General features: G+C 49.0%; 1 protein-coding gene across 5 annotated transcripts; it reads right to left on the bottom strand.

Moving 5' to 3' along the window:
• Positions 1–502: 502 nt before the first annotated feature.
• EIF4E2 (eukaryotic translation initiation factor 4E family member 2) lies at positions 503–24817 on the bottom strand. 5 transcript variants are annotated; one of them, XM_083504595.1, is made up of 8 exons: positions 24665–24817; positions 21514–21628; positions 18953–19087; positions 14130–14234; positions 13256–13408; positions 13027–13163; positions 3261–3341; positions 503–955 (listed from the first exon to the last, which is right to left on the bottom strand). In XM_083504595.1, exons 1-7 carry the CDS (start codon positions 24682–24684, stop codon positions 3296–3298), a joined length of 711 nt encoding a protein of 236 aa, XP_083360721.1. In that variant the 5' UTR covers positions 24685–24817; the 3' UTR covers positions 503–955; positions 3261–3295. The 5 variants fall into 5 exon arrangements, with proteins under 5 accessions (XP_083360721.1, XP_083360723.1, XP_083360722.1 ...); XM_083504597.1 differs by having other exon boundaries at positions 21567–21628; positions 24665–24802; XM_083504596.1 differs by lacking the exon at positions 3261–3341.
• Positions 24818–24842: the final 25 nt, after the last annotated feature.

The following is a 24842-nucleotide window of genomic DNA, read 5'->3' as shown; positions in this document are numbered from 1 at the left end:
TTATTGTGGTTTCACAATTTGTTGGAAGCTGCCAGAGCGGCTTAGCCCCACGGACACCGCTTTTCAGTAATAGCTCAGTGACAGGTGTCATACGTAGCCCTGGCTTCCAGGCTAAAAAGGAAAACCCCAGAGGCAGAACCAGAAGAGGTGCTTGCTGATTGTCCCTGGTCTGTTTTCTTAATAACCCTTGAATTCTTGCTCCTGTTCTATTGCACTGCCATGGCCAAGAGACCTTAAACACCTGTCATGTTTGACTGATTTATTAGCTCAATTAACCTTGCAACTGGGGCAGCTTGAAGAGAACCTGCACAGCCCCCCCCCCGAGTATCAATGCGCGGTCATGAACACATGCACATTTAACCTGCTTAAAGCCCCAGCCCCAGCACCTGCCTGTGGTCTCCCGGAAGTCAAAAAGAGAGCTCAACTCCTCCCCTTAAGGTCTTCCAAGCAGGTTGCCCTCTCAGATACCTGTCAAGCAGACACAACGACAAGGAGGAGGGAGTAGAGGCCTAATCGTTTATTGGCAGAGGTGAAATAGGGGCACCTGCCAATCGCCGGACTGCCTCCGCCTCTGCAGCAGACATCCGGTTAATACTGGAAATCCCTGGGCAGGAAGAGCCACTTAGCAGGAGGACCCTCCACATCGAAGAGAAACGAGGCGGTAGGGCACCCGGGCTCCGGTGTGGAATGCAAAGTACGGTCACCCACTGGGCTGGACCAAGATGCTTGGGTGCCGGAAGGTCAGTCTTTGGCACAGGGGTGAAAGCCATTGTGTGTCAAATGCCCAGGCCATCCTGCGAGCCTCCTCAGCCAGCGGACACATGCACACAGAAAAACCCTCCTCTCCCCCTGCCCCCCTTTTCTGGGCCAGGCTGAGGAGGAGCTGAGTGCTCTATCCCCTCCTCCTTCTGCTCCTCACAGTGCGATCTTGGTATTTCGGAAGCTTGAGTTATCCCTGAAAGACAGAGGAGGGAAGGCAGTTAGCAAATGTATTCTGTCCAGGAAAAGCAGCTGCAGTTTGGTCTACGATGCTCGGGGGCAATTCAGTAGTCAAACATGTTCAAGTTGTGTCGTCCCCCATCCCCCCTGATGCAGCAAAAACAAAAAAAGGTTGCTGAGTGAACAAGTACAGGGCACAGGTAGGCCCAGGAAATCCAATAATAAAAATAATTATAAACAGGCATCCTGAGACCCTGTCTATCACAAGGAACTGCATTGCTTGAGATATCCCCCAACTCTTCACTGATGGCAAGAGTGACTCCCACGCACGTAAAGACAAAAAGTGAACAGAGCAGCTCGTGACCCGTAGTATCAGCAGAACTGCAGGTAGGTGGATCAAGGAAGAAAAATTGGATTCTGAACAGCCCTTCCTTCAATCTAATGGTTGGTGCTGTTAGCCACATGCATCCAATATGATTCAATTCCCTATCAAAGTGTACATTATCCTCCCAACTGCATTTCCAACACAACCCCACTCCCCCCGCAACCATTTCTGCTTCTGTTCAAAACGTTGCCCCCTGAACAGGTCATAGCTCCCCTAACAACAGTAAAGGGGGTGGCCTGTGTGTTTGAGAAAGGCGAGCCTAAGAATCTGATCTGGGAAGACGCAGCTCTGCTAGATCAGGGGAGGGAAAATGAGATGACCCAGGAGTGGAAGGGGAGCTAAAAGATCTCCCCACCAGCAGCCACGTAGGATGCCACAAAAAGCCTGGAATGGGCTTGGTAAGATGCTCAGAGAGCAAACTCCATTGGGCAAGCTGACCCAGACGGGGACAAGGGCGACTGGAGAAACCCACAGGGGGGAAATACAGGATTGGCCTGGCCTGCAAAACTATTGCAAGGCTGTCAAAAGCAAGGCAGTGTGAGAAGATATGGAGGACCTGGGACAAGAGGCAAAGGTAAATGTGCCAGGTCCTTCAGGCGCAACCTTGCACCATGCTTGATAAACAGGCCACACTGCAGAGTGGTGAGGAATGCACATCTCCTCCCCAGGAACCAGCAGGGCTCAGCCACTGTGCGTCAGGGCAGCAAGCTCACATCTGCCTTTGGAAGGAGACACAAATCTCCACCTCTTGTGTTTGTGCTTTGTGACACTTGGCTTAGACTGTGTAAAATGTTTGCAGGACTGGGGGGCCCTCGCTCTGCTCCATGCTCTAACAGCTGGCATCCACCCATCACAAGCAAGTGGGAGACGTACCTCTCAGCCTCACAAGGCCTCCCCCCTCTGGCACAGCGACCTTTGCAAACAGGCAAAGGGGCTGTCTGGAAGTGGGCAGCTAACACACGGCCATTAGAGAACCCAGTTTCCACTGTTGGCCTAGGCTCATAAAGAGCTGATATTACGGAGTGGAAGACTGACCACAGCAGATGCAGGGAACCTTTGGCCCTCCAGATGTTGCTCAACTACAACTCCCATCAGCCCCAGCAAGCATGGCCAATGGCCAGGGATGAAGGGAGTTGGGCAGGTTGCTTTTCATTCTTCTTCTTTAAATTTCCCCAGAACCCCCCCCCCAAATTACATTATGAAAACTTGGATTCTTGTACACGCAATACGACTTATAACAGTACACATCTCTCCTACACATCCTTATTAAGTGATCCACAAGCTATTTCAAACCTTTGGAACTGGTCTTTAGTTTTACTGGAGAACAAACTAAAGCTCCACCGTTCTCCCGCAAAGGTGTCGTCGTGCTTTGTTCCTCTCGCCAGCCTCAATTTGTGAGTCAATTTCTCCATAAGGGCTATACGCCACACACTATTGTACCAAGCATTCAAGTCTGCGTCTCTTACATCCTTCCAGAATGTGGCTATAACCATATGAGAGAAATCCGATTTATCCACCAAGTCCTGATTCTCATTTAAAGACAGACTCCGTAATGGGATGATGGGAGTTGTAGAGCTGAGCGACACCTGGAAGGCCAAAGTTCCCCCACACCTTGTCTACAGGTAATGTTGACAAAGGTCTGTTTTATTTCCTTTTTCCCCCCTTGGAGACCAGAACTGGCTTCACGTAGGTCAGCCAAGGCGAGCAACACTTTGTGGTCCGCTCTGCAAGGCTGCTGTGGAGCAGCGTTAAGAATCGCAGCAAATCTTGTCGACAGAGAAAGGCCAATGGTTTGTCCCGGCAGTGGGACAAGGGAGCTCCCCCAGGCTGAGAGTGACCAAGAGTCTCTGCTGGGGAGGGAGAGAGGGGAGGGAAGGGGGGGCTCTGGCTGAGAGGTGCATCTCGCAATTGTGTAAGAAGAAATATGAGGCCCTACCCTGGGTGTGTGAGAGAGGGAGGAAGAGCTCCCGTTCAGCGGCCGCCGCTGTTCACCAGCCCATGAAACTCCTCCCAGGCCCTGGCAAGCCAGAGGGGGTGGGGGGACGAAAATGGGAAGAGGGTAGGGTGGGGAGGAAGAGAAGGGGATAAAACAACGGTGACAACACACACACAGAGGAGAGGAAAAGAAAAGAAAACGAGCGCTTCAAACCAAAGGCTTTAACTCTGAACAAGAGCAAAAGAGCAATCGTGCGCAGTTTTAAAGCGCTTGCCCGGAAGGCGCAAAGCAGGCTCCTAACAAGGGAAGCTGATTTGAAAATGCAGCCCAGGCATCTCAGGGGGTCAGAAGGCAGGTCAGGAGCTCTTCACCGTGTGCCCCAGCCCCACAACGCCCAAGTAGGCGGCATTTGCTCCCATTTCCCCCTGGCCTCACCCACTCCTCCCCTCCCTCTGTTGGAAGCGAGATTGGGGGGGGGCTCTTGGGACAAAGATCCGTGCTGTTTTTAATCTTCTGTTTCTCTGTAAAATTCCATGCATACCGAATACAGCGCAAATAATGGTATTCAGAGACACAAAGAAGTACATCGAGCTACCTTGTATGGATACAGACCATTAATCCATCCAGCCCCTTGTTTTCTGTCTGGGAGCGGCTCCCCACAGATTTCTGGGATGTGTGCCTCTTTTCCCCAGCCCTGATAGCTCTGATCGCTAGAGGGGGCAGGGTTTGAACCCAGGACCTCCAACAAGCAGCCCTGTGCTATTGAGCCATGGTCCCTCTCCACCAACTTTCACTGAGCCACCTGGCAATTGGTCTGGCTGGCTCACAAGTGGAGAACCTCTTTCCAGCGGAGGGCCGCTTTCTCTTCTAGGCAACTTCCCAGGGGCCACAAGCCAGTGGGGGCCAGCAGGGCCAGAGGCAAAAGTGGGGGCAGCACCACGTGTTAATTTGCTCACACTTCCCTTCCTCTCCGCTATCCAGGCAGGTCTAGCGGCCAGATCAAAGGAAGTAATAGCACTGCTCTATTCTGCCTTGGTTTGATGACACCTGGAATACTGGGCAACCCAGTTTAAGAAAGATATTGACAAGCTGGAAGGTGTGCAGAGGAGGGAGAGCAAGGTGATCAAGGGCCTGGAAACCAAGCCTTATGAGGAACGGTTGAAGGAACTGGGTATGTTTAGCCTGGAAAAGAGGAGACAGAGAGGAGGCTTGATAGCCCTCTTCAAATATCTGAAGAGCTGTCCCATGGAAGATGGAGAAAGCTTGTTTTCTCCTGCTCTGGAAGGTAGGACTCGAACCAATGGCTTCAAGTTACAAGAAAGGAGATTCAGACCTCAGGAAGAACTTTCTGAAAGGAAGAGCTGTTCAGCAATGGAACAGACTCCCTCAGAAAGTGATGGACTCTCCTTCCTTGGAGGTTTCTAAGCAGAGGTTTGGGTGACCATCTGCCCTGGATGCTTTAGCTGAGATTCCTACATTGCAGGGGATTGGACTAGGTCTCTCCCGATTCTATTATTCCAAGACAAGAATCCTTATCAGAGATCAAGGGCACATTACAGCCAGGCAGAAGCATTAACGGAGACTATAAAGCAGAGCAGGGGAGAGATGCAGGCCAGGTAGAGTCCTGGTGGTCACATACAAGAGTCCTGGATGCCCACATGCAATTGAGGTTGCCCAACACTAATCTAGCTCAATATGGTCTGTTTACTGACCACCACCACCTCTCAGTGCTACATGAGGTCCTTAACTGGAGATGCCAGGGAGGCAGCATAAAGCATGGATGCAAAGCATGTGCTCCTCTACTGAGCTACGCTCCTCTCTTCCTACCCTATGGTCCATGGGTTCGAACCCCACGTTGGGCTAAAGATTCATGGGTTTCAGGGGGCTTGACTAGATGACCCCGATGGTCACTTCTGCTCTACTATTCAACAATTCTGTACAGGCCTTGCCACACTCACCTTATTTCCAATAGTTCTTCACCCTGCCCCACTTTTCCAGGATATATAAGAAACCGCATCTCATTGTCACGGAGCAACTGAACACCTAGTCTAGCATGGTCAACAGAGACCTCAAAATCCAAAGGCTCCAGCTGGGTGATCTCTGAACCCCTAAAACCTGAAGCCCTTTAACTGGGAGAGAGACTCCCCAGCAAGCTGATATCTTGCTTTCGCTGCCTAAAACCTCACACACACCCCGAAAACATGGGAGAGCTTACAAGCGATGAAATTTCTCCACTACACTCAGGCCTGAGAAGAACCCTGGGCAATGCATCACGCTGCATGCTGAACACAAGTCCGTTAATAGAGCCATTTTTTGATTGGAAAGCGGAAGCCAATTGTTGCCAGTCACGTCCTGCCTTAAATCTGCTTAGCTAATGACACCCACAATAAACATAAAAGCGCGATCACTATCTGCAGCAAAAGTGCTTTCAGATAAATCTCGGGGAATGGGCCTAATGTTGCCTCCTCTGGCGCTATTTTTCTCACTGATGGGCCAAGTGAGCAGGAATTGGGGGGGGGGGGACCTGCTTGCTTTGCGGAGTCAGACAAATGGAGGCGGAATTGGGAGAGAAGGCGATTACCTTAACGACTGCCCCTTCGCGTGGCTTTCTGCTGCCAGAAATACTCTCTTCTCTGAAACTCTTCTACAGCAACACAGCTTTCATAATCTCTACACCCCTTCACTGGTTTCTCCCCTGTAACGCTACTTTTCAGGCTGGAGCGCAAGCTTTACCGAGCCACGACACATTGGTTCACCTAGCTCAAAAATATCTGCACTGGCTGATGGTGGTTTTCCAGGGTTGGGCTTCAAGCCAAACTACAGATTTTATCCAAACCCCTCGCTCCTAGATCTCAACAGATCTGCTGCCTCACAACTTGCCAGCAATCCTACCTAGGAGTCACCAGTGTTGCTCCCTCATGACCAAAAGAGGTGCAGATTTTGTCATCACGATCTGTCTACATCACACGGTTTTTCTCAATCACAACCCTTACTTCTGTTGCTTTGAGATTTGCCTGGAGAACCCCAGAGTCTTAGAATCATAGAATCATAGAGTTGGAATAGACCACAAGGACCATCGAGCCCAACCCCCTGCCAAGCAGGAAACAGGCTTGTGTGGGGTGAGTTCCTTCTATCAAATGGCAGACCCTTCTCCCCAGTCTGCTTTCCTTCCATAGAAGATGAGCGCGGGATGAGCGTGTTCCTAGTAATCCTGCAGCCAGAATCCCAGGGAGTGTCTTTAGGAGGGGGAATGTTTCTGTGGGACCAAGGGAGAAGCTGCCACGGGGGCCATTTAATGCCTTGCTGTGAAAGGGCTCAATTAAGAAGCATTGTTGACTCAAGCTGGCACAACTTCAGTCAGTTCGCTTCTCCCCTGCCTGCCCCACGAGCTGGCCTTTCCTGTCCCTCTGGCTCCATGCAATGTGGACAGGAAAGAGATCAATCCCGCTGCCCCACAGGACCACTCAGGAGCAACTGGAATGGGTCCTTTTGTCAGAGCCTCCTGGAGACAAAGAAGGGATTTGCGCTGCAGGGAGGACCGAGAGTGCAAAGCGATTCCAGAGCTTAGACACTTCTGACTCCTGGGGCTGAACTCTCTTCGAGCTGAAAGTGGTGTGAGAGAAGGGAGGTGGGAGCCTTCAGTTTAAAGCTGTTAGGCCCAGCCTGAGAAGCCCTGCAATGGCCACCAAGAGCAAACTGGGGCCAGAGAAGCATTTCTAAGTTTCTCATGGGGGGCAGAGGGCTGGGAGGAAAGAGGGCATGGAGGGATGGCGACCACTGACTTGGAAAAGAGGTGGGGAAGTGGTGGCCTTCCAGCTGTTATTGGATTCCAACGCCCATCGCTGGCCATGGAAGGTGAGGCTGATGGGAGATGCAGTCCGAAACCATCAAGATCAGTGGCTCCCAAAGTGGGCAGCACTTGTTGGTGTAACGTGAACAATGGGTTAAATTGCACAGCGCTTGGTCTGACATCCCCCATGACCGGATGTTTGGAGATAAGGTGCCAGGTGCACTGGGTTACCATAGCAACATCACCGAGGTCAAGTGTATGGCTTGTTGAGCCATGCACCCTCCCCACTGGTTCAGGAACGCAGAGACGAGTCCAATAGTCTCTAGGGTGTTGCTTTCGTTATGTCCTGGCAGGTCCATATCCTGAAGTCCTGTCCTGTTTGCTGTTCAGGGTCTGACTCTGAATATGCAAGAGTTAGGGGAAGAGGCTGTGAATTTGACACAGCAACATTAGCTAGCATGGTGAGTTTTTGTGGCCCTGTGATATGTATCTTGACTTCAAAGCCCTGAAGAACTGTAAATATTAGACAGTAATGTTTAGCTTTGTCTTGCACCAGAAGACAGTAAACACTTTGTTGCTTTGAGCTGTGCGGGAGAGGAGTTTTCCCCTTAACCGGGAACTCTGGAAGAAGCTACTCTGATGGGAGCAGGAAATCTCGAAGACTCTGCTGGGGCTCCCCATACTCAGCTGATGCGTCACGTGGCTCGAGTTGTGAACAGCCAACTGACTTCCACCAACAGTACCACCCCGTGAGGAGCCACAAAGAGGCAAGCGGATGGAAACGGGGCGCAGAAGGTGCAAATGACTATCACTGGAACTCGCTCATGAATTTTGTAGATATAATTAAACTAAATAGGTTTAACTGGATTTTGAATAGACGTGCAATTAATTGCCCATTTCGAATTTTACTGTGATGTTACCTTCCTTAGAGGGTTGTGAAAACTGCTCACCCAAGTAGGGCTTTTTTATAGGGTAGGGGGGCATTGGAGAGGTATTTATGGAACCAAGGGGGCAGGGACCCAAAAGGTTTTGGGGCATGCTACCCTAGGCTTGGGAAGTGCCACATGACTTGTTTCTGTGGTTCTGGAGTAGAGCCTTGCACCCTCACCACAAATGATTGCGGCAAGGGGTCTGTTTCTTCCACAGTGAGACTGCATGGTTTTGGAGGAACGCCCTTGCAAACAGGGGTTGATGGAGGCACAGGAAAGTGTGCTTGCATGAAGAGAAGACTCAGGCAGCCCCCTGCGCCAGCTTACCTCTTCATTTTGATATTCAAATCCTTTTAGTTTGTGTTTTTAATCACAAACCACCAGGGGAGCTCTAATGGCTGAAAGGCAGCCGGCATTCAGTTAACACTGTCAGTAAATGAGCAAAACAGTCAGTGGAGGGCAAACGCCTGTGGATTGCTACCTCCCGAGTCACCTTCACAACGCAAGGAAGGGTTCAGAGCTGAGCCCGCCAGGGGGGGTTATAAGCGGCAGCTCAGCTGCCCAGAGAGGAAAGGCTGTGAGACCCAGGAACTCACATTATCCCAAACTGGGCTCAGGGCATAAATAATGAAGTGATGGGAACACAAATTACCCCCCGAGCGAGCAAAGGTACCGTAAAGCAGACAGTGAAAGCTCCATTAAAGCAAAGACCAACAGGCACACTGCCTTGCTGCATGGTGCATTTTCCATCAATCTGATAATAAAATTCTGGAGATTTCTCTTCCCTGCAGTGCCTGGTGAATCAGAGGCCTTAAGTCCTTATATGCTGGAGTTCCAGGAAACTGATGGGGATCCGCTACTGTGCAGCGGATACTGGAAAATTTGCCTCATCTATTCTGCTGCTCTCTAAAACTCAGCTGTCACCTGTTTGTGACGAAATTCATTCCCTGTCTACCCTAGCTTGTCTGCATATGTCTATACATACATTTGTGTGTGTGTGTGAGAGAGGGGGGGGATGGAAGGAGGGAGGGACGGATTCTGGAATTACCAGTTTCACAGCTTCATTTGTACTGACTACAAGGGGGGTCAGAATCAAAGTCTGATTTATTTTAGAGCTGTGATTCACTGAATTTATTCTATTAGCATTGCATTTTGTTGAACTATTTTACAGTATTGTGTGTGGTGCACTGTGTGTTGGGTCTTTATTCTTAACCCCCACTATATGTGCCCCAACTTCAGTTGATTATAAGCCTGCAGAATAAGTCTATGTTATCTTTTCATTATCAAAAAAAATAAACCAACATGCAAATTTAGCGGCATGTTTTTACAAATAAAAGCCAGCCCTAGATCAACAACTGAGCAACGGCTACTCAATGCAGAAACAAAAGCAGGTGGGTGATGGGCAGAACAGTATCAGAATCCTCACCCCGAAAAAACCTTTTGTTCTATATTGATTGCCAAGTTAAATACCCACCCATGCAATCACAACACTCTCACATCCAGAAGTACCATCATGGACACCAGGGACTCTCGATGAAAACTGGCAACTATCTCAACATGAGATGCTCCCCACTCCCTGATTTTTCTTGTGCAACAGTCCCAACATGAATCACTTTCTCCAAAAATAAAAGGATTCCACAAACCTCCCTAGATAAGCTGCACCATCAAGAAATGACTCTGCCTCCCATCACCCCACACAAACACAATATTTCACCCAAGCCAAGGTGGGGGACCTCTGGCCTTCCTAATATTACTGGACTCCAGCTCCCATTGGCCATGCCGGATGGAGCTGAGCAGAGGTAGTGTTCAATGGGTGGGTCTCACGCCAACCTGAAGCAAGCTGCACCAGCAATGCTACCACTGGTTTTCCAATGTCACTTGGGGGTTTTCATTGGGGTGGCGGAGAGGGAGAGAGAGAAATGAGGTGGAGGCAAAATAGGAGAATTACAGAGAGACAGACAGAGGGAGAAAAAGAGGGAGGGGAAAGATGGCCATATGGTAAATAACGAGAAATGGGTCCTACATTGCAGGATGCCACTACAACGCAAGTCTGAAAAGGGTCAAAGTTGCCAATCTAAATGAATCCTCCTGCACATAAACCCATTACTAATTGCCCTCTTCTCACTAGATACAAGGAGGGAAATGTTTCTTCATCTGTCCCCATATTTGAAAACCATCAAATTCCTCACCTCCTTCAAAGATCTGAAAAGAAAAGCCCCCTCCCAATAGGGAGCAGCTGCCTTGGCTCTTAGCCGCCATCGGACATGTCCTGCACAAAGTTGCCAATGACATACTGGCTTGGGATGGGCAAGTTCAGGATTCTACTACCTGGCAGCTCCATCAGGGCAGAGAGTATCTAGCTTAGGACTGGATGTGGAATTGCTCCTGCCTTCCAACCCGCTTCCTAACAGCCTACAGCTCAGGCAACTTGCAAATGAAGTCTGCCAACCTCCCAGCATTAATGGATGTCAGGATGCAACCTCCACGATCAGGGACAGTATACCTTTGAGAACCGGAAGTTGAAGGACAAGTAACAGAAGGGATGGCTGTCTCCATCCCTGCTCATGAGGCGGAGGCAGCTGGTTGGACACTGTTGTAAACACAGTGCTGAATGAAAGAAACCTTTGGCCTCATCTAGCCAGGCAATTCATTCTCTCTCTCTCTCTCTCTCTCTCTCTCTCTCTCTCTCACACACACACACACACACACACACACAGACACACTGTTGGCATCTGTCTGTCTCAAGAGACAAGAGTGTGCCTTCCAGGATGAAGTCAAACTGCTGTGTTAGCAGCACTGAAATGACCTCCCTGGGCCGCAAGCCTGGGCAGTGTGTGCGGAGGTCCTGGGCTGCCCAGACAACATGACCCCCCTCTTGGCCTCACTGATGGGATCTAAATACTGTACGTTTGGCACCAGCTTGGCTGCAGGAGTTGCCGGAAGGAGGTGTACCAGATGCGACCCAACCACCTTAGGGACTCCACTCCGGATATGTGTAGAGTTTCCTCCTAACCCTTTTCTCCTCCCAAAAATATCCTGCAAGGCAGCAGAGGTTTAGGATGAGTTTTCCTCCTCCTAAATGGGCTACCATCCCAGGACAAGTTCTGCCTGCCTCTCGCTTCCCTCTACAGTATATGCAGAAACTGCCTTATTGACTGCTGGAAACACTATTGGTCTCACTCGCTCAACCCGCTGGAACCTGTCTTTGCATGCAGGGGAAGTCCCTAACTCACTGATGGGTTTTGAACCCATTGACTACCGTCGCCTGGTGTAGCCAGACAGTCGAAGCCGTTTCCCGGGATGTAGCCACTGTTGCATGCTGACAGCTTCTGAGAACCACAGGTGAGAGCGGAGTGCAAGATGGGGACCAAAGGTGGACAAACTACCCCAGAAGGAGCAGGATGTGCCGCCCACCAGTGGTACCACCCCTCCTTTAACGCCCTCCTCTGGGGTGGCCTTGCTTCCTTTCCTCCCTGGGATTCTGCTAGCCAGGGGAAAAGAAGCAGGTGCCCTGCTGCATCCTTGCTCACTCACTGGACCAGAAAACCCCCTTACTGCTGAGTTCTACTTCTACATTTTATTCATCTGTCCTCCCTCTTCCTTGGCTACGTTAATCTTCCAGCGTCGGCCCACGCTCCCCAACCTGCATCTTTGCTTATAGTGCACTTAAGTGAAAAGGGGTTTTCACATTTTTCACCCCCAATCTGAAAGCTCTTAAATATGCAGCGATCCTTCATCACTTTGCGGGAGAATAAAAGTCATCTTGAATGGCCTGGCCTGGTAAACTATAACGGTCTCATTTAAAATACAGCTGTCCTCTCCGTGTACTATAATCCTCTATTCTAGTTAAAGGGCCTCTGTCACCGGGGGGGCTGGGAGGATTTAATATACAGCATTTATTATGATTAGAAATCATTTGTACAGCACAGTAAATTTACATAGCGCCTTCCTGAGAACATTTATAAATCTAATGGGTCTATAAATCCCCGTTAGTCTCTGTGTTTTATGTCTCCAGGAATGCGGTGCACTCAAATCACACCCCCTCCCCTCCTGCCACCTTGGCTTGGAAAAGGGGGAGACCCACAATCCCAGCCCACTCTACCAAGCAGCTACTGGAGGGCCAAGGCTGGTTTCGGGGAACGCTGGCATTCCTTGAAAGCTTACTGACAGTCAACCCACCTTCAAACTCACCACTAGTGAGCTGACTCTGCAGGGAGGTGCTAAAAGAGGCACTCTCAGTTCCTGGCCAGAATCCTACGTGAAGCAGATGAGAATCTTTCCCAGAATCCTCCAGGGAGAGGAGCCAATCTGTTGCCAGACTCCCAACTCCCATCATCCCCAATCAGCTTGACCAATGAGTTACGAGATCACAGTCTTTGTACTTTGCAGCACCTGGAGAGGACAAGGGTGGCTGCCCCTGCTCTGGAGGATGCTGGGACCCCTGTGGCAGATGCCCAAGGGTTCCTTAGTGGACCAAGGGACACACAAGCTCCATTGGACCTCCTGTTCCCACAACTGCCACCTGGGAAGCAGAGCTTATTCCACCAGCTCTGCTGCGACACACTAGCTCCAACAGGCACCTCCTGCCCTGAACTGTGCCAGATGGTAGGAGCAACTATTCAGAAACTGGTCCTGAGCTTTGATTCCGATTTTCCTCTTCCCTCCCTGTTCCTTTTTCCTTGTGTGCTGTGCTTGTGGGTAGGTACTGTTTTGCTCTGATTGAATGCAAGCTGCCCAGGGAGCCTTTCTTGGCTGAAGAGTGAGGTACAAATGCTCTACATAAATGAACAAATGGGGTCCCTTGAAGGTGGAGAGCACTGAAGCCGGTGAGCTAGGCCACTAACTGCAGGCAGCAAGAAGGCTGTGCATAGCCCTCAAGGCAACACGTGCCAGAACAGAAGAAGCCATGTGAGACACCAGAAGTGTCCCAGTGCGGTGACAGCACTCACAGCTCTACAGGACAAGGAATGGCTCCCTGCATTAACACGGCAGACACAGAGGCAAGCCCATTACAGCCAGTGCTCCCCTCCCCCCTCGCCACACGTACTTGATGCTGTCCGTGTGGGTTTTGTATTCCATGATGGTGTTGGGGGGCAGGTTCAGCACTCGCCGGAGCGTGTCCCGTATCCGGGCCGTGGTCGCTTGGTCGCTGGCCGTCTTGTTCCATATGGAGATGATGTCCTCCTGCAGGGCGAATGCCGGGAGGTGAGCAAACGGGGATCTCCCACGCCTCAAGACGGCAAGGCTGGTCCCGCGACACCCAGAACGCGCCTTACCTGGAAGCGGACGGAGACGACCGCCCCGCAGATTTCTTCGCCCACCATGAACTGCTCTCCCAGCATTGCCAGGATGAGGTTCTCCCAACACCGAGACGCTAAGCCCTTCCGGAGACGGATGATCCACTTGCCGCCGTTCTTGTTGGCGTCATCCTGGGAAGGTGAAAAGGAAGAAAATGAGGCCAACATTCTCACTGCCCCAAACCAGGGAGGGCTTTTCTTGCCCCAGCTGCCTCTACGAAAGCAGTCCTTGCAATCTTTTAGGCTGTACCCAGTAAAATCAGCAGGTTGGGCCGAATAAGAGCAATACGGCACCTAGGAACAGGGGAAGGACAAGGCCTCAGACCATTTCTTTTTCCTGAACAAAATCGTATATTGAGAAAAGGGATTATTTCAATGTCATATTAGCTATGTTAATAGCGATAAAGCTTCTCTTAGACCCCCAACGACTCTATTGGCGCCTGCCCTGGGATTTTAGGGTGAAGGGTGGGAAATAAAGTGGGGGGGCATCACAGTTAAACAGCATGAAGATTGCAGGACTTTATTTCTGTATTCTGGCATTTTGTCTCTTCCAGCAGGCCTGTTTAATATCTGGTTTCTTTTCTTGCATTTAAACCTCTTAGGTACAACTTTGAAAACTATATTTTTACTTAAATGAGGGGAGTTAAAAGTTTTAGATGAAATAGTCTTAGGAAACAGTAACTGATTTCCTAGTTTGAACAATTACCCACTAACAGCAAATAAAAAATAAACAGATGTAAGTGCAGCCAGTGAGACCTATTACAGACCCATCTGCACCCCTCAGCTCAGCTTCTGCGTCCTTTTTGTGATCTTCTCCTGTTTCCTTCCTACTGCAGCACCTGTCAGGACTCACCTCCCACATAGGTTTAATTCCTTCTTTGAAAAGGTGGAAGTCGCTGTGGCCCGTCAGGTCCCCGGGACGAACCATGTGGCTATAAAATCTCCAAAACTGCTCCACCTATATCAAGAGGAGAAGCACAGCCAAGTCAGGCAAATCTTCCAGGAGCCAAGACAGGTCTTCCTTTTCAGATTCTGGCTACAGGTGGTTGTAAGACAGCCAAGTCAGGAAAGCATGGCAGCAGCACCTCTTGTAATATTGTAAATGTCCAAGGGCGGGTTAAAAAAGCAAACAGTGACAGGCAAGACCCCCTTCCTTATTCTGACTCCCACTCTCTGCTAAATGTCTGTCTGTCCCTTTGCACTTATTTTGCCTCCACAACATTTCCAGATAACAGCAACCAGCCCTACCACTCCCTGACTCACTTGAGCCACTGCCTCTTTCTTGGAACTCAGGCAACACTTGAGGCAGGTGACCAAATCACAGCATCATTGTGTGGTTGCTGTTTCCATTGCAGCTCCCCCACCAGTGACTGATGTTGGCTTGGCATCAGACCAACCAAATATAGGTTACATAGCAGAAGTGTGCTAAACCATTATATAAATATTAAAAACAGCTATCATATATATGCCACCTTTAGCACTCGAAGTGCTTCATATAGGTGATCTTGCCATAATCCTTACAGTCATACTGTAGAGGTAGGAGAGTTCTTATTCATATTATTTATTAAATTTGTATACCACCCTATAATCACAGGTCTCAGGTCACAGGTTACAACATAAAATCAAAATCACATCATGCAAACAGGGAAGGGCTGGGATTAAACAACTGGGGAATGTGTATTTATTAAGCAAAATCTGTGTGCCGCTTATTTGCAAGTGAAATCACCAAGTGCTTTACGAAGAATAGAACATATACAATAAAACTGTCAATAAAAAAAAAATGAATGTGAAATTTCAGCCAGGGAGGTCTTGATTTCTAGTTCATTCTCTTAGCTGGGGGAAAGAACCCATAGCATAGTATAAGACTGCATGCATTGCATGCCGAAAGAAAGCCCCAACCCCAACCCCCGGTGTCCCTAGACAGAATCTGGAAGCAAGTGATGGTAAAGACTTTCCCCTGGCACTTGGGAGAACTACTGCAAGTCAAAGCAGACAATATGGGCTAAATGGGCCAATGGCCTGAGTGCATAAGCCTCTTTTACTCACCGGCCTTCAGAGCAAGAATATGGCCTCCTTTCCCACAAGTTTGTAAAATAGTAGGAAATTGGGACCATGAAACATTTCACAGTGTTTAGCCACGGTTAAGCAACAGACCATTGACTGGTAGTATTGTGAATGACTAACTGGCCACTGGAACCCCCACCCTCATGTTGGGGGTGCAAGTTCAGGAAGAATGGGAGCAAAAGCAGTGGCAAAATGGGTGCCACTTGCAACAACAACAACATGGCAAGTCCAGGGGCCTCGCAGGCGCTAGTGATCATACGGGACACTTAATAGTGTCCAAGAAACTGAGGAGGAAGAAGAGAAGGAAAGCACCACTTCTCTGTTCTGCAGCAAACTGCTTCGCATCTCAGACTATTAAAAAAAAATGCCCAAAGCTGCGGCAAATTGTAAAAGAAGTCCCCCTTGCCAGAATGGAATTCAGATACAGCTCACGTCCCTTAAAATTCCACACCTACAAAGCTTTTTGCGGTGCTATATAACATGCATTATTACATCATTTGCAGAAAGGGGTTCTGCCTTTCGAGCTTTTAGGAACTAGATGGGGAGTTACACATCTTAGGCAAATGAATAAATATGCCACCCCTGGAGATCAATTCATGGCAATAACTGCACGCCAGCGGTTCTGGAGTGCGTTGCTGCCCTCCAGTGGCCCAGACACAAGCAACTGCAGGCTTGCAGAAACTGTGCTGAATTATGCAGAGTAGAACTTGTCAGATGAGAAAGGCAATCTTCTGCATCATCTACCAGGAAGAAAGTTCAACCGAGTTCACAGAGGCTTACTCTCAAGTAAGGGTGCCAAAGACTGCTGGCTAAGGCTCAGGTTATATGCAATAGTACCAGAACTAGGTGGATGCAAGGTTCTCAGTGGGTCACTCAAACAACAGTAATGGGGAAAGGAAAACAGGTCACATGCTTACTATCAGAAAGCTCATGGCTTCGGTTCTGAACAGAGCTACTGAGAAACAAGAGGATGGTATCAGGAAGGTTGGGGAAAGCTATGCAAAAGCACAATAAATCATTAGTAATTAAAATTATTAATAATTATAATACAGTTTCTTATGGTCCCAGGGTCGGTTGCACCAATTTAAAAACACAATGTCAAGCACAGTTTTAGACAATTTACTGCCACAAGAATAGAGAGGGCCTTGTCTACCTATCTATCTGTCTATCTTAGGAAAAGACAGCCCCAAAACAGCCTATTGAGGACTGAGCGTGCTCAGCGGTCACAGAAATGCTGGATGTCAGCCTAGAGAGGAAACAGAAAATTTGATTTTGGGGGGAAGAAGAATGGGATGGGTTGGAGTATCCTGAAAAGAAGACATGTCTGTCTGGCACACTAAACAGGAGCACTCCTCACTGCAAAACTTCCCCACTTGTGACTTCTACTGCAATCTTCCCATTTGTTCATATACTACAGTAATTCCAGCTGCTCATTATTTTTGGTTTAGGGCATTGGCTAGGCAGTCATGAAAGGGAGGTGGGTCCCATTTGATTGGTTAAACAAGAAACCCAGAGAGGAGGGCCAGTAGAATTCTCTCCTCACCACACCTCCCTTTGGCTACAAACAATCCAGGCACCTGCGCTGTCACCCAAAGAGTTTCGGCACTGCAAACCTGCTCAGCCAGCTTCTTTCCAGGGCTGAGCATATGCTGGAAGACCTGCTCCCTGCCTTGCAGGCCTTTCCCCCATCTGACCTGGGAGGATGAGGACCGGACTGACTGAAGGCTGCTGAACAGCTGCCTTTTACATCTTTATTTTAGATATTGTTGTGATTTATGCAGAAACTGTTCAGTTTGGTTTTGTCTTTTTTAATGTTTTATTTACTGTTCATGACTACTATTGTTCTGTTGTAGTTATGTGTAGTTTTTTCACGTTGTAAGCAACCTTGAGCATGCCCTGAACTGTGGAAAGGTAGCATGCAAACAGAATTATATATGTATGTCAAGATTTTAAAATGAGACACACAACCACATGAGAGAAGGCCTTCTTTCAGAACCACACCTTGCCTTTGACACAGGGTCATGTTGGGCACTTTAGAGCAGGGGTTGTCAGCCTGGTCCCTACCGCCCACTAGTGGGCATTTCAGGATTCTATGTGGGTGGTAGGGGGTTCTACGGCACAAGCTGAATTCTCCTTCCATCGAGCACTGGCGGGCGGCAAGGAAATGTTACCATCAAGAAAGATGCATTAGTGGGCGGTAGGTACAAAAAGGTTGACTACCCCTGCTTTAGAGGAAAAGGAACGCCCTTTCTCTGATGGGGCCATGAGAACAGGAAGCACCTAGGCTGAGACACAGGATGGGGGGGGGGGGCATTTTGAGAAGTTGCCTGTGTGGCTGTTGAAAAAGGAGGGTGGGACCTAATATCAGATCAAGAGGCCCATAACCGCATAAGAGCTGTTCGACAGTGGAATTTGCTGCCAAGAATGGACTACATGGAATTGGCAGAAATGACTGGCAGAATCCGAGACCAGGGAGAAGAGTCGGTGAAAGAAGATTGGAAGAAATTCAAAGACTATTTACAGAAATATTGTAAAATTAATGAATGTTAGAATGATGTTGGATAGAAATTAAGTGGTTTCCAGCTGCAATGCTTTAAGAGATATGAAAAAAGGTTTATAAATGGGTAAAAGCTCAGTGGCAAGGATTTGCTGAACTAACAAATTGAAGTGGAATACAAAAAAGGGAGGTATGAGGAGGTCCGGGGAAATAAGTGTAAGAAAAATATGCAACAGAAAATTAAGGTGTTTTTAACTGTTTTTATTTTTTTCTTGTATTTTTCATTTTTACTGTAATATCTTAAAATTTTTAATAAATATCTTATAAAAAAAGGAATTTGCTGCCAAGGAGTGTGGTGGAGTCTCCTTCTTTGGAGGTCTTTAAGCAGAGGCTTGACAACCATATGCCAGGAGTGCTCTGATGGTGTTTCCTGCTTGGCAGGGGGTTGGACTCGATGGCCCTTGTGGTCTATTCCAACTCTATGATTCTATGATTCTATAAACTCCAGCATCCTGCCTCCAAAAGTGGCCAGCTAGATGTTCCTCGGAAGACTGGAGGCAACTGCTCTAACCCATATTCACAAAGCACCTGGTATCCACCACTGAAGCTCCATTTAGCTGCCATGGCTACCTAGCATAAAGAGACGTGTCCCTCATGAATTTGTCTGACCCTTTTTAAAAGCTATCTAAACCAATGGTCAATCCCTGTGGCAGTGATTTCCACAGGGTGATGAGAGATCCGTACAATGTAAAACTGCACACGGTGGCTGGTTCAGAATTCCTCCGTACAAGATGCAAGGGAGCCACTGCCACTCTGAATCCCCTATCGGTCCAGCCTAACTCCAAACATGGCAGTGCACACATACTCACTGTGAAGGTAAGAGATATACAAAGCTGCCCTTGGCCCCACTACCCCGATGCTGCCTGCTTGGACCGGCAGCCGCCCTCTAGGGTTTCAGAACAGGAGATTGCACCAGGGATCTTATCCATGCTGAGAATGTGCCCGGTGGCTGAGCTGTGGCCCCTCCCTGTTTGCTTCTCATGCGCAGATAACACCTGCCCCCCAAGCTGCACTGAATCCAGTTAAACTAGCGACAAGACAGAAATGCAACTCACGGAGGCGAAGGTGCCAATTTGCTTGATGTTCTGTTCGTAGCTCTGAGAGCTGGTGGGCCTCCCGGGGGTCCGCCTGGAGTACCAGAAGGTGTAATTATACTGCAGGGGGTGCTCAGCCGGCCCTGGAACCACAGCCTGTGTGCGGAATTGAAACAACTCATTTGTCCTTACGCATTTCTCTAAAGAGAAGGCTGAAAGATGTTTGCAGCATTAGAAGCCTGCCTGCTCCTGCCATCACGGAGCGTGAAAGAACATTTTAGCCTCATTTTCTTCCTGAAATTCCATCTCTGCTAATAGCTTGAAACAGACCATTAGTCTGGCAGGAATTGACTATACTTCAAACGAGAGATTAGCAATCCTCAGCATGCTTGAGCTTCTCCAAGCTGGCAGAGGACGAGCCCCATGAGGGACGTTTTGTGTTTCTCAAAAGCAACTCATCAGACAAGGCCAGTTCATGAACTCCACCTACATGCCTTTATAGGTCTCCAATTGTTAGGATAACGGATCTTAACGGGGGCAGGCAGTGGGGGACTCCTCTGTGAGGCAATGGAGAAATCTATCCCCGTTCCAAGCAGGGAAAACAGATGGAATTGAACATTTCAAGCGAACCAAGAAAACCAAATGTCGGCAATGAATACATTAGAACCAATGTGCTCATCTTTACAGCTTTCCAGGGCCAAAACATCATCCAACTCAGCTCCCAGCTAACAAAAGGCAAGCCAGGAAAACCTGGGCTTCATCTCTCTCCCACCCCAGAAACAGCTGCACTGAAATAATCCCAGGTATGAAATAGCCCAGCTCCTTCCTGCCAGGAACACAACTTTTGAACACAGGATGGGCTGGAGTGGGAAACTCTCATTTCCTTCAAAATGCCCACTATTTTGGCTTGGGGGGAGGGGGCTTGTTTGCTGAAGGGAGCCCAGGAGGAATTCAAGGTGTCTCTAGCAGGTTTCCACCTCCCCAGCCCCCAGCCAAAAGGGATCAATGCAAATGAGGACCAGAAGACAGCATCTCTCTTTCACTGTCAATAGTATGATCAGGTTCAGCAATTTGCTAGTGAATGGAAACTGGAGAACACCACTGTTAGAGGATAATGCTGCTCCCTGGCTTGGGTTCAGCTATTTGGTGTCAGAATCTTGGCCGTGGGGTTCTATATATAACAAGCAAAATGCTGGTTATTCTGACAGGGAGAGGAAGAGTATAACTATACCGCAGAAGTTGGGTGTGCTTGATTTTGCTGGGTGTCCACCCCCCTTTTTTCTTCCCAACTGCAACATGTTTCCTTCGCCCCTTATAATTTGAAGGAGTTCACCAACATTCAAACCTACTTCCACCTTTCGGTCCATTTGATCATGCTAGAGTGGGATGCAATTTCTACACAAAGGTTCTTTTTAAAAGGAAGATGATGTGCCTTCCTCAAGGCCTGCACACACCTTACGTTCCAAGCTCATGGCTGTTGTGCCAAAGGGACACAAGGCACCTTTACCTTGCAGTAACTGGAAGCCTAAGGGGTGAGTACAGACCGTTCCCTACAGGTGTGGGCCTCAACCACAGCAGCTCTCTAATGCAAAGGGGAGGGCAGGAACAGATGGGCTAAACGACACAAAAAGCATTCTCAAGCCCAGAGAAGAATCTCTGCCAGAAAAGAAAAGGTATTCTATTAGGTTACATTTAATCAAAGGAACTTTGGGCAGTGGAAACCTTACAGAAAAGAACAGACCCAAAGTCCACAAATGAGTTTGCTTGAAAGGCAGGCAAGTGCCCCCTTTCCAAAGCAGAGAGGGGCACCAGTCCTGCTGCCTCTGTAACAAAAAAGCCTCTAAACCAGGGGTGGTGACCTGCAATTCACAGCTAGGAATAACCCCTTTCCTATCTCACTGGGGGCCATCTGCTTTCACTGCTGCTGGTGAAGGCAGGAGAGAGCTGAGGAAGCACAGGCAACAGGCTGGATAGGGAGGGAAGGTGGGCAGCCACTTCTGTAGGTTCATGTGCGCTTGTGCCAGATGGAGTCAAGGAGGAGCGCAGTTCTAATATCAAATTTATCTACAGCTAAATGTCTGCCATTATTGTCAGGTAGCATGTTCTTGCAGAAAGAGGGATTATCTATTGCAAGGGACTTTGGCAAGGAGAGGATACAGACTTCCTGTAAGTGCCGCCCAAGGTTTCAGTTGGTATTAGGAGTGTTAGGAAACTTTGCCTTCATGACATGTTCCTAGCCTCAAGGAACAAATGGCAGCCATTTGCTTAGATGGGAGAACATAATGGGTTGTCCACGTGGAAAGTCATTAATGCTTTAGGGCTGAATTTGTTCCCAACTCCAGAACTGTACGGATGAATGGAATTGTTTGTTATCAGTCAATTCTGCTTTCAAGATAAACATTTTCAAATAATTCATATTTTCTTTAACAAAGGAAAGGCATGGAGACTAGGGAGGGTCTTAGTCAAAGTTAACCATAGATATTCTCTGGACACTGGAGCTATAGGCTAATGGTTCCCCCACTCCCTCAGAATCATCAACCGAACACTCCAGTCTGGTCTAGAAGGAAGAGGAAAGAACGTACCTTCCTCTTGCTGCTACTTTGGGGTTTGTCTCTATCATTTTTTTCCTTCTCACCATCTTTCTGTGTGCTGTTCTCTTCATTCTGGTCATGATCTCCACTGTCATCATCCTTCAGACTGGCAAAGAAGTAAATAAAATAATGAGTTTGAAAGCTCATGACTGGTGTTGCTTCTGTTAAAAAAAAAAGTCTCAGTGTCATCACATCAGCAAGCAATTGAGGAAAATGTTTTTCTTTCTTTTTTTAAAAAAAAGAGAGGTAATGATCCCACACTGCAGGTACCTGTAAACGTAATGCCATCTTGGAATAAAAGGAAGAACAAAAGACTTGCACTTCCTTTTTCCCCTGCCCTTTTTTGTATTGTCCGAAGAACTTTTGTAGCACATCCCTGGAAACCAATCCTATAGGAAACGGTTTTAAAGGCTGGATATGTTTAGCCTGCCCTATATTTGCCATCTTTTTTTAAAATAAATAAATAAATAAATAAATCCCTGACACCAGTTTAAAACTGTAAACTTATTGGGGCTAGAGACCTGTTTACACAGTTTATCAAGAAAAATAAAAACATCACACACATTGATGGTCATGTGAAATGGAGTTCCTCTTGCCTTAAACAGTCTCTAGCCTATCATCCAGCAAGGTCCCAGTCTCTTTCTTTCAGAGTTATTTTTCAAAGTGTTATTGTACGCCACTAGTTCACTACAAATTCAGCGCTTTCTTCTACCACATCTGCAAATCCTACTACATCCCCCATGATACTTCTTTCCTGTGTCCTGATACATGCCACCATACTGGGGAAAGTATGTCAACAGTGCTAAATAATGGTCAAACAGTGGCAGTTACATCAGGTCTTAGTGGAGTATTTTCTTATAGATGAGAACTGATTGCCTGCAATAAGAAACAAGTGGGTATCTTGAGACTGGACCCAAAGATGTCAGTTGGGGGTTTGAACAGACAGGTGACTATCTCCCCCGGGTATCTCTTTGCCAGTTACAGGTGCATATCAGGCAGATACACCTGAGGTACAATGGGGGAGAAACCCACCTCTTGATTTTTGCCTCTTAAAGACAGTGCCTGTGTCTGTTGGAAAAGTGGCAAGACTTGTGAACGTCAACAGTGAGATACAGCCCCTTTCTAAACAAATGCAAACTGTCACTCAACCACATTTTTTCTCTACCAAAGGGCAACACAGCTCAGTGACAGAGCGCCTGCTTTGCATGCAGAAGGTCCCAGGCCCAATGCACAGCATTTCCCGGTGGGTCTAGGAAAGCTTCTTGTATGAAACCCAGGAGAGCCACCACCAGTCTGTGTGGACTGGGGTTGGGCAGAAGGCAGAATGGGATTGATTGACAGATGGTTTTCGGTAGCTCAGTAAAGGGCTCTCTCAACAAGACAGATAAATTTTTAAGAATAAAAACAAAAGGCTTCCTCTTCCCCTGTTTGGCTGTCAAAATTCCTGATCCACAGTGAATTTACACACAACTGCAAGGTGGCAGACTTTGAGGTCCTTGCAATAAACCCAAGTAGTTGCCACAGGCTTGAAGACTGCCCTTGCCCTCATTACTGAGCTCTGCCCCACATAGGAAGAGACCATACCTGCGGAAGCTCACAGGATCCAGCTGCAGGAAGGCCCTAGTTCAATCCCCAGCATCTCCAGATAAGGCAGGGAAAGGCTTCATCCTGAAGCCACTGTGCCTGCTACATCTTTTCCGCTGAACTCCAACTCCCATCATCCCATGCCACTGGGAGCCAGAGTCCAGCAACAACCTGAGGGCACCACTCCAGCTCTCCCTGCAGAGATGGCTGACTTGGAACGAGGCAAGCAGCTTCTGGCCACTGACGACTCTCGCCCTGCAGCCTGCACTGTGCTCAGAATGCAGAGAGGCTGTGAACAGCCTCTGCTGGATCAGGCCAACAGCCCATCCGGTCCAGCACCCAGGGCCAGCCCAAAGCGCTTCAGCACTTAAGGCAGACCCCAAAACAGCTCCCCTACCCCAGCCAGGGAAGCAGGGGTAAGGGAAGATCTACACCGTGAACAAGGAGGGTGGGGTGGGGTGAGAGAAAGATCTACCTCGGGATCTGCTGCTGCTTCACCTTGCCTCATGCCTGTCCTCCACAGGGGCCAACCAGGGGCCCATTACAGTGGTACCTCTGGTTACGTACTTAATTCGTTCCGGAGGTCTGTTCTTAACCTGAAACTGTTCTTAACCTGGAGCACCACTTTAGCTAATGGGGCCTCCCACTGCCACTGCACCACCACCGCACAATTTCTGTTCTCATCCTGAAGCAAAGTTCTTAACCTGAGGTACTATTTCTGGGTTAGCGGAGTCTGTAACCTGAAGCGTCTGTAACCTGAGGTACCACTGTACAGGGAACCCCTCACGCGGGGTCCCACCACAAGAGTGACTCTCTCCCCTCCCGAGTCTTCCAGTACCGGTAACTGCCATTCAGGACCATTCATAGGAGCCAAATCATCGGGCTGAGATCCCTTCAGCACCACCAACTCAGTAAAAAACTAATGGGCATTGCCATTCAAAGGGTGTGTGATCTTGTGATCTACTGTGCAGGGTGGTGCTTACCTGCTCCTACCCGCCCCGCCCCCCACCAACACAGTGGTACCTCGGGTTAAGAATTCGTTCTGGAGGTCTGTTCTTAACCTGAAACTGTTCTTAACCTGAAGCACCACTTTAGCTAATGGGGCCTCCTGCTGCTGCGGCACCGCTGGAGCACGATTTCTGTTCTCATACTGAAGCAAAGTTCTTAACCCGAGGTACTATTTCTGGGTTAGCGGAGTCTGTAACCTGAAGCGTATGTAACCTGAGGTACCACTGTATTTTATTCAGAATGGAAGTATTCACGGCCTCCAGCTCGGAGGGCAGAGCAGCAGCCCCGTCCTCCGTGAAGGGAGACCCCAACCCTCTTTCTGCTGGCCGAGGGGGGAATTTCGGCAGGCGCAGCTTCTCCCCCCCTGCAGCCCCGGGCGCCCCACTTGCCCTCACGGAGGGCGGCCTGCCTCCCTGCCTCTCCGCCCATCTCCGGCCCCCTCCGGGAGCGCAACGGCGGTTGGGGGCCGGGCCGAGGGCGACGGGGAGTCGCTTTGCACGGGGACCCCCCCCCCTCCGACTAGGCCTCAGCCGCGGCGCCTCCGACTCACGCGTCGAATTTGTTGTTCATCCTCCCCGGTGACTCTCTCGCCGCCGCCGCTTCGCCTCGCCTCCTGCCGCCCGCCCGGCTACTTCCGCTCAGCCGCCGCTTCCATAGACACGCCGCCTACGCCGCCCTCCCTTTGCTTCCGGCGGAACCTGGCTCCCCTCGGCCCACCGCTCCCGGCC

The sequence above is a fragment of the Podarcis liolepis genome (assembly GCF_965112155.1).
Source record: "Podarcis liolepis genome assembly, chromosome: 5".
NCBI classification, from domain to species: Eukaryota; Metazoa; Chordata; class Lepidosauria; order Squamata; family Lacertidae; genus Podarcis; species Podarcis liolepis.
The sequence above is the reverse complement of the archived record's forward strand: the minus strand, read 5'-3'. Positions and strand labels throughout refer to the sequence as shown.

Excerpts from the sequence above, each read along its gene's own strand:
- EIF4E2 (XM_083504595.1), bottom strand. The coding sequence starts at position 24,684 with ATGAACAACAAATTCGACGC. Across the intron at positions 21,629-24,664 it reads ATGAACAACAAATTCGACGC|TCTGAAGGATGATGACAGTG; the intron begins GTGAGTCGGAGG and ends CTTCTTTGCCAG. Across the intron at positions 13,164-13,255 it reads TCGTCTCCGTCCGCTTCCAG|GAGGACATCATCTCCATATG; the intron begins GTAAGGCGCGTT and ends TTCGCCCTGCAG.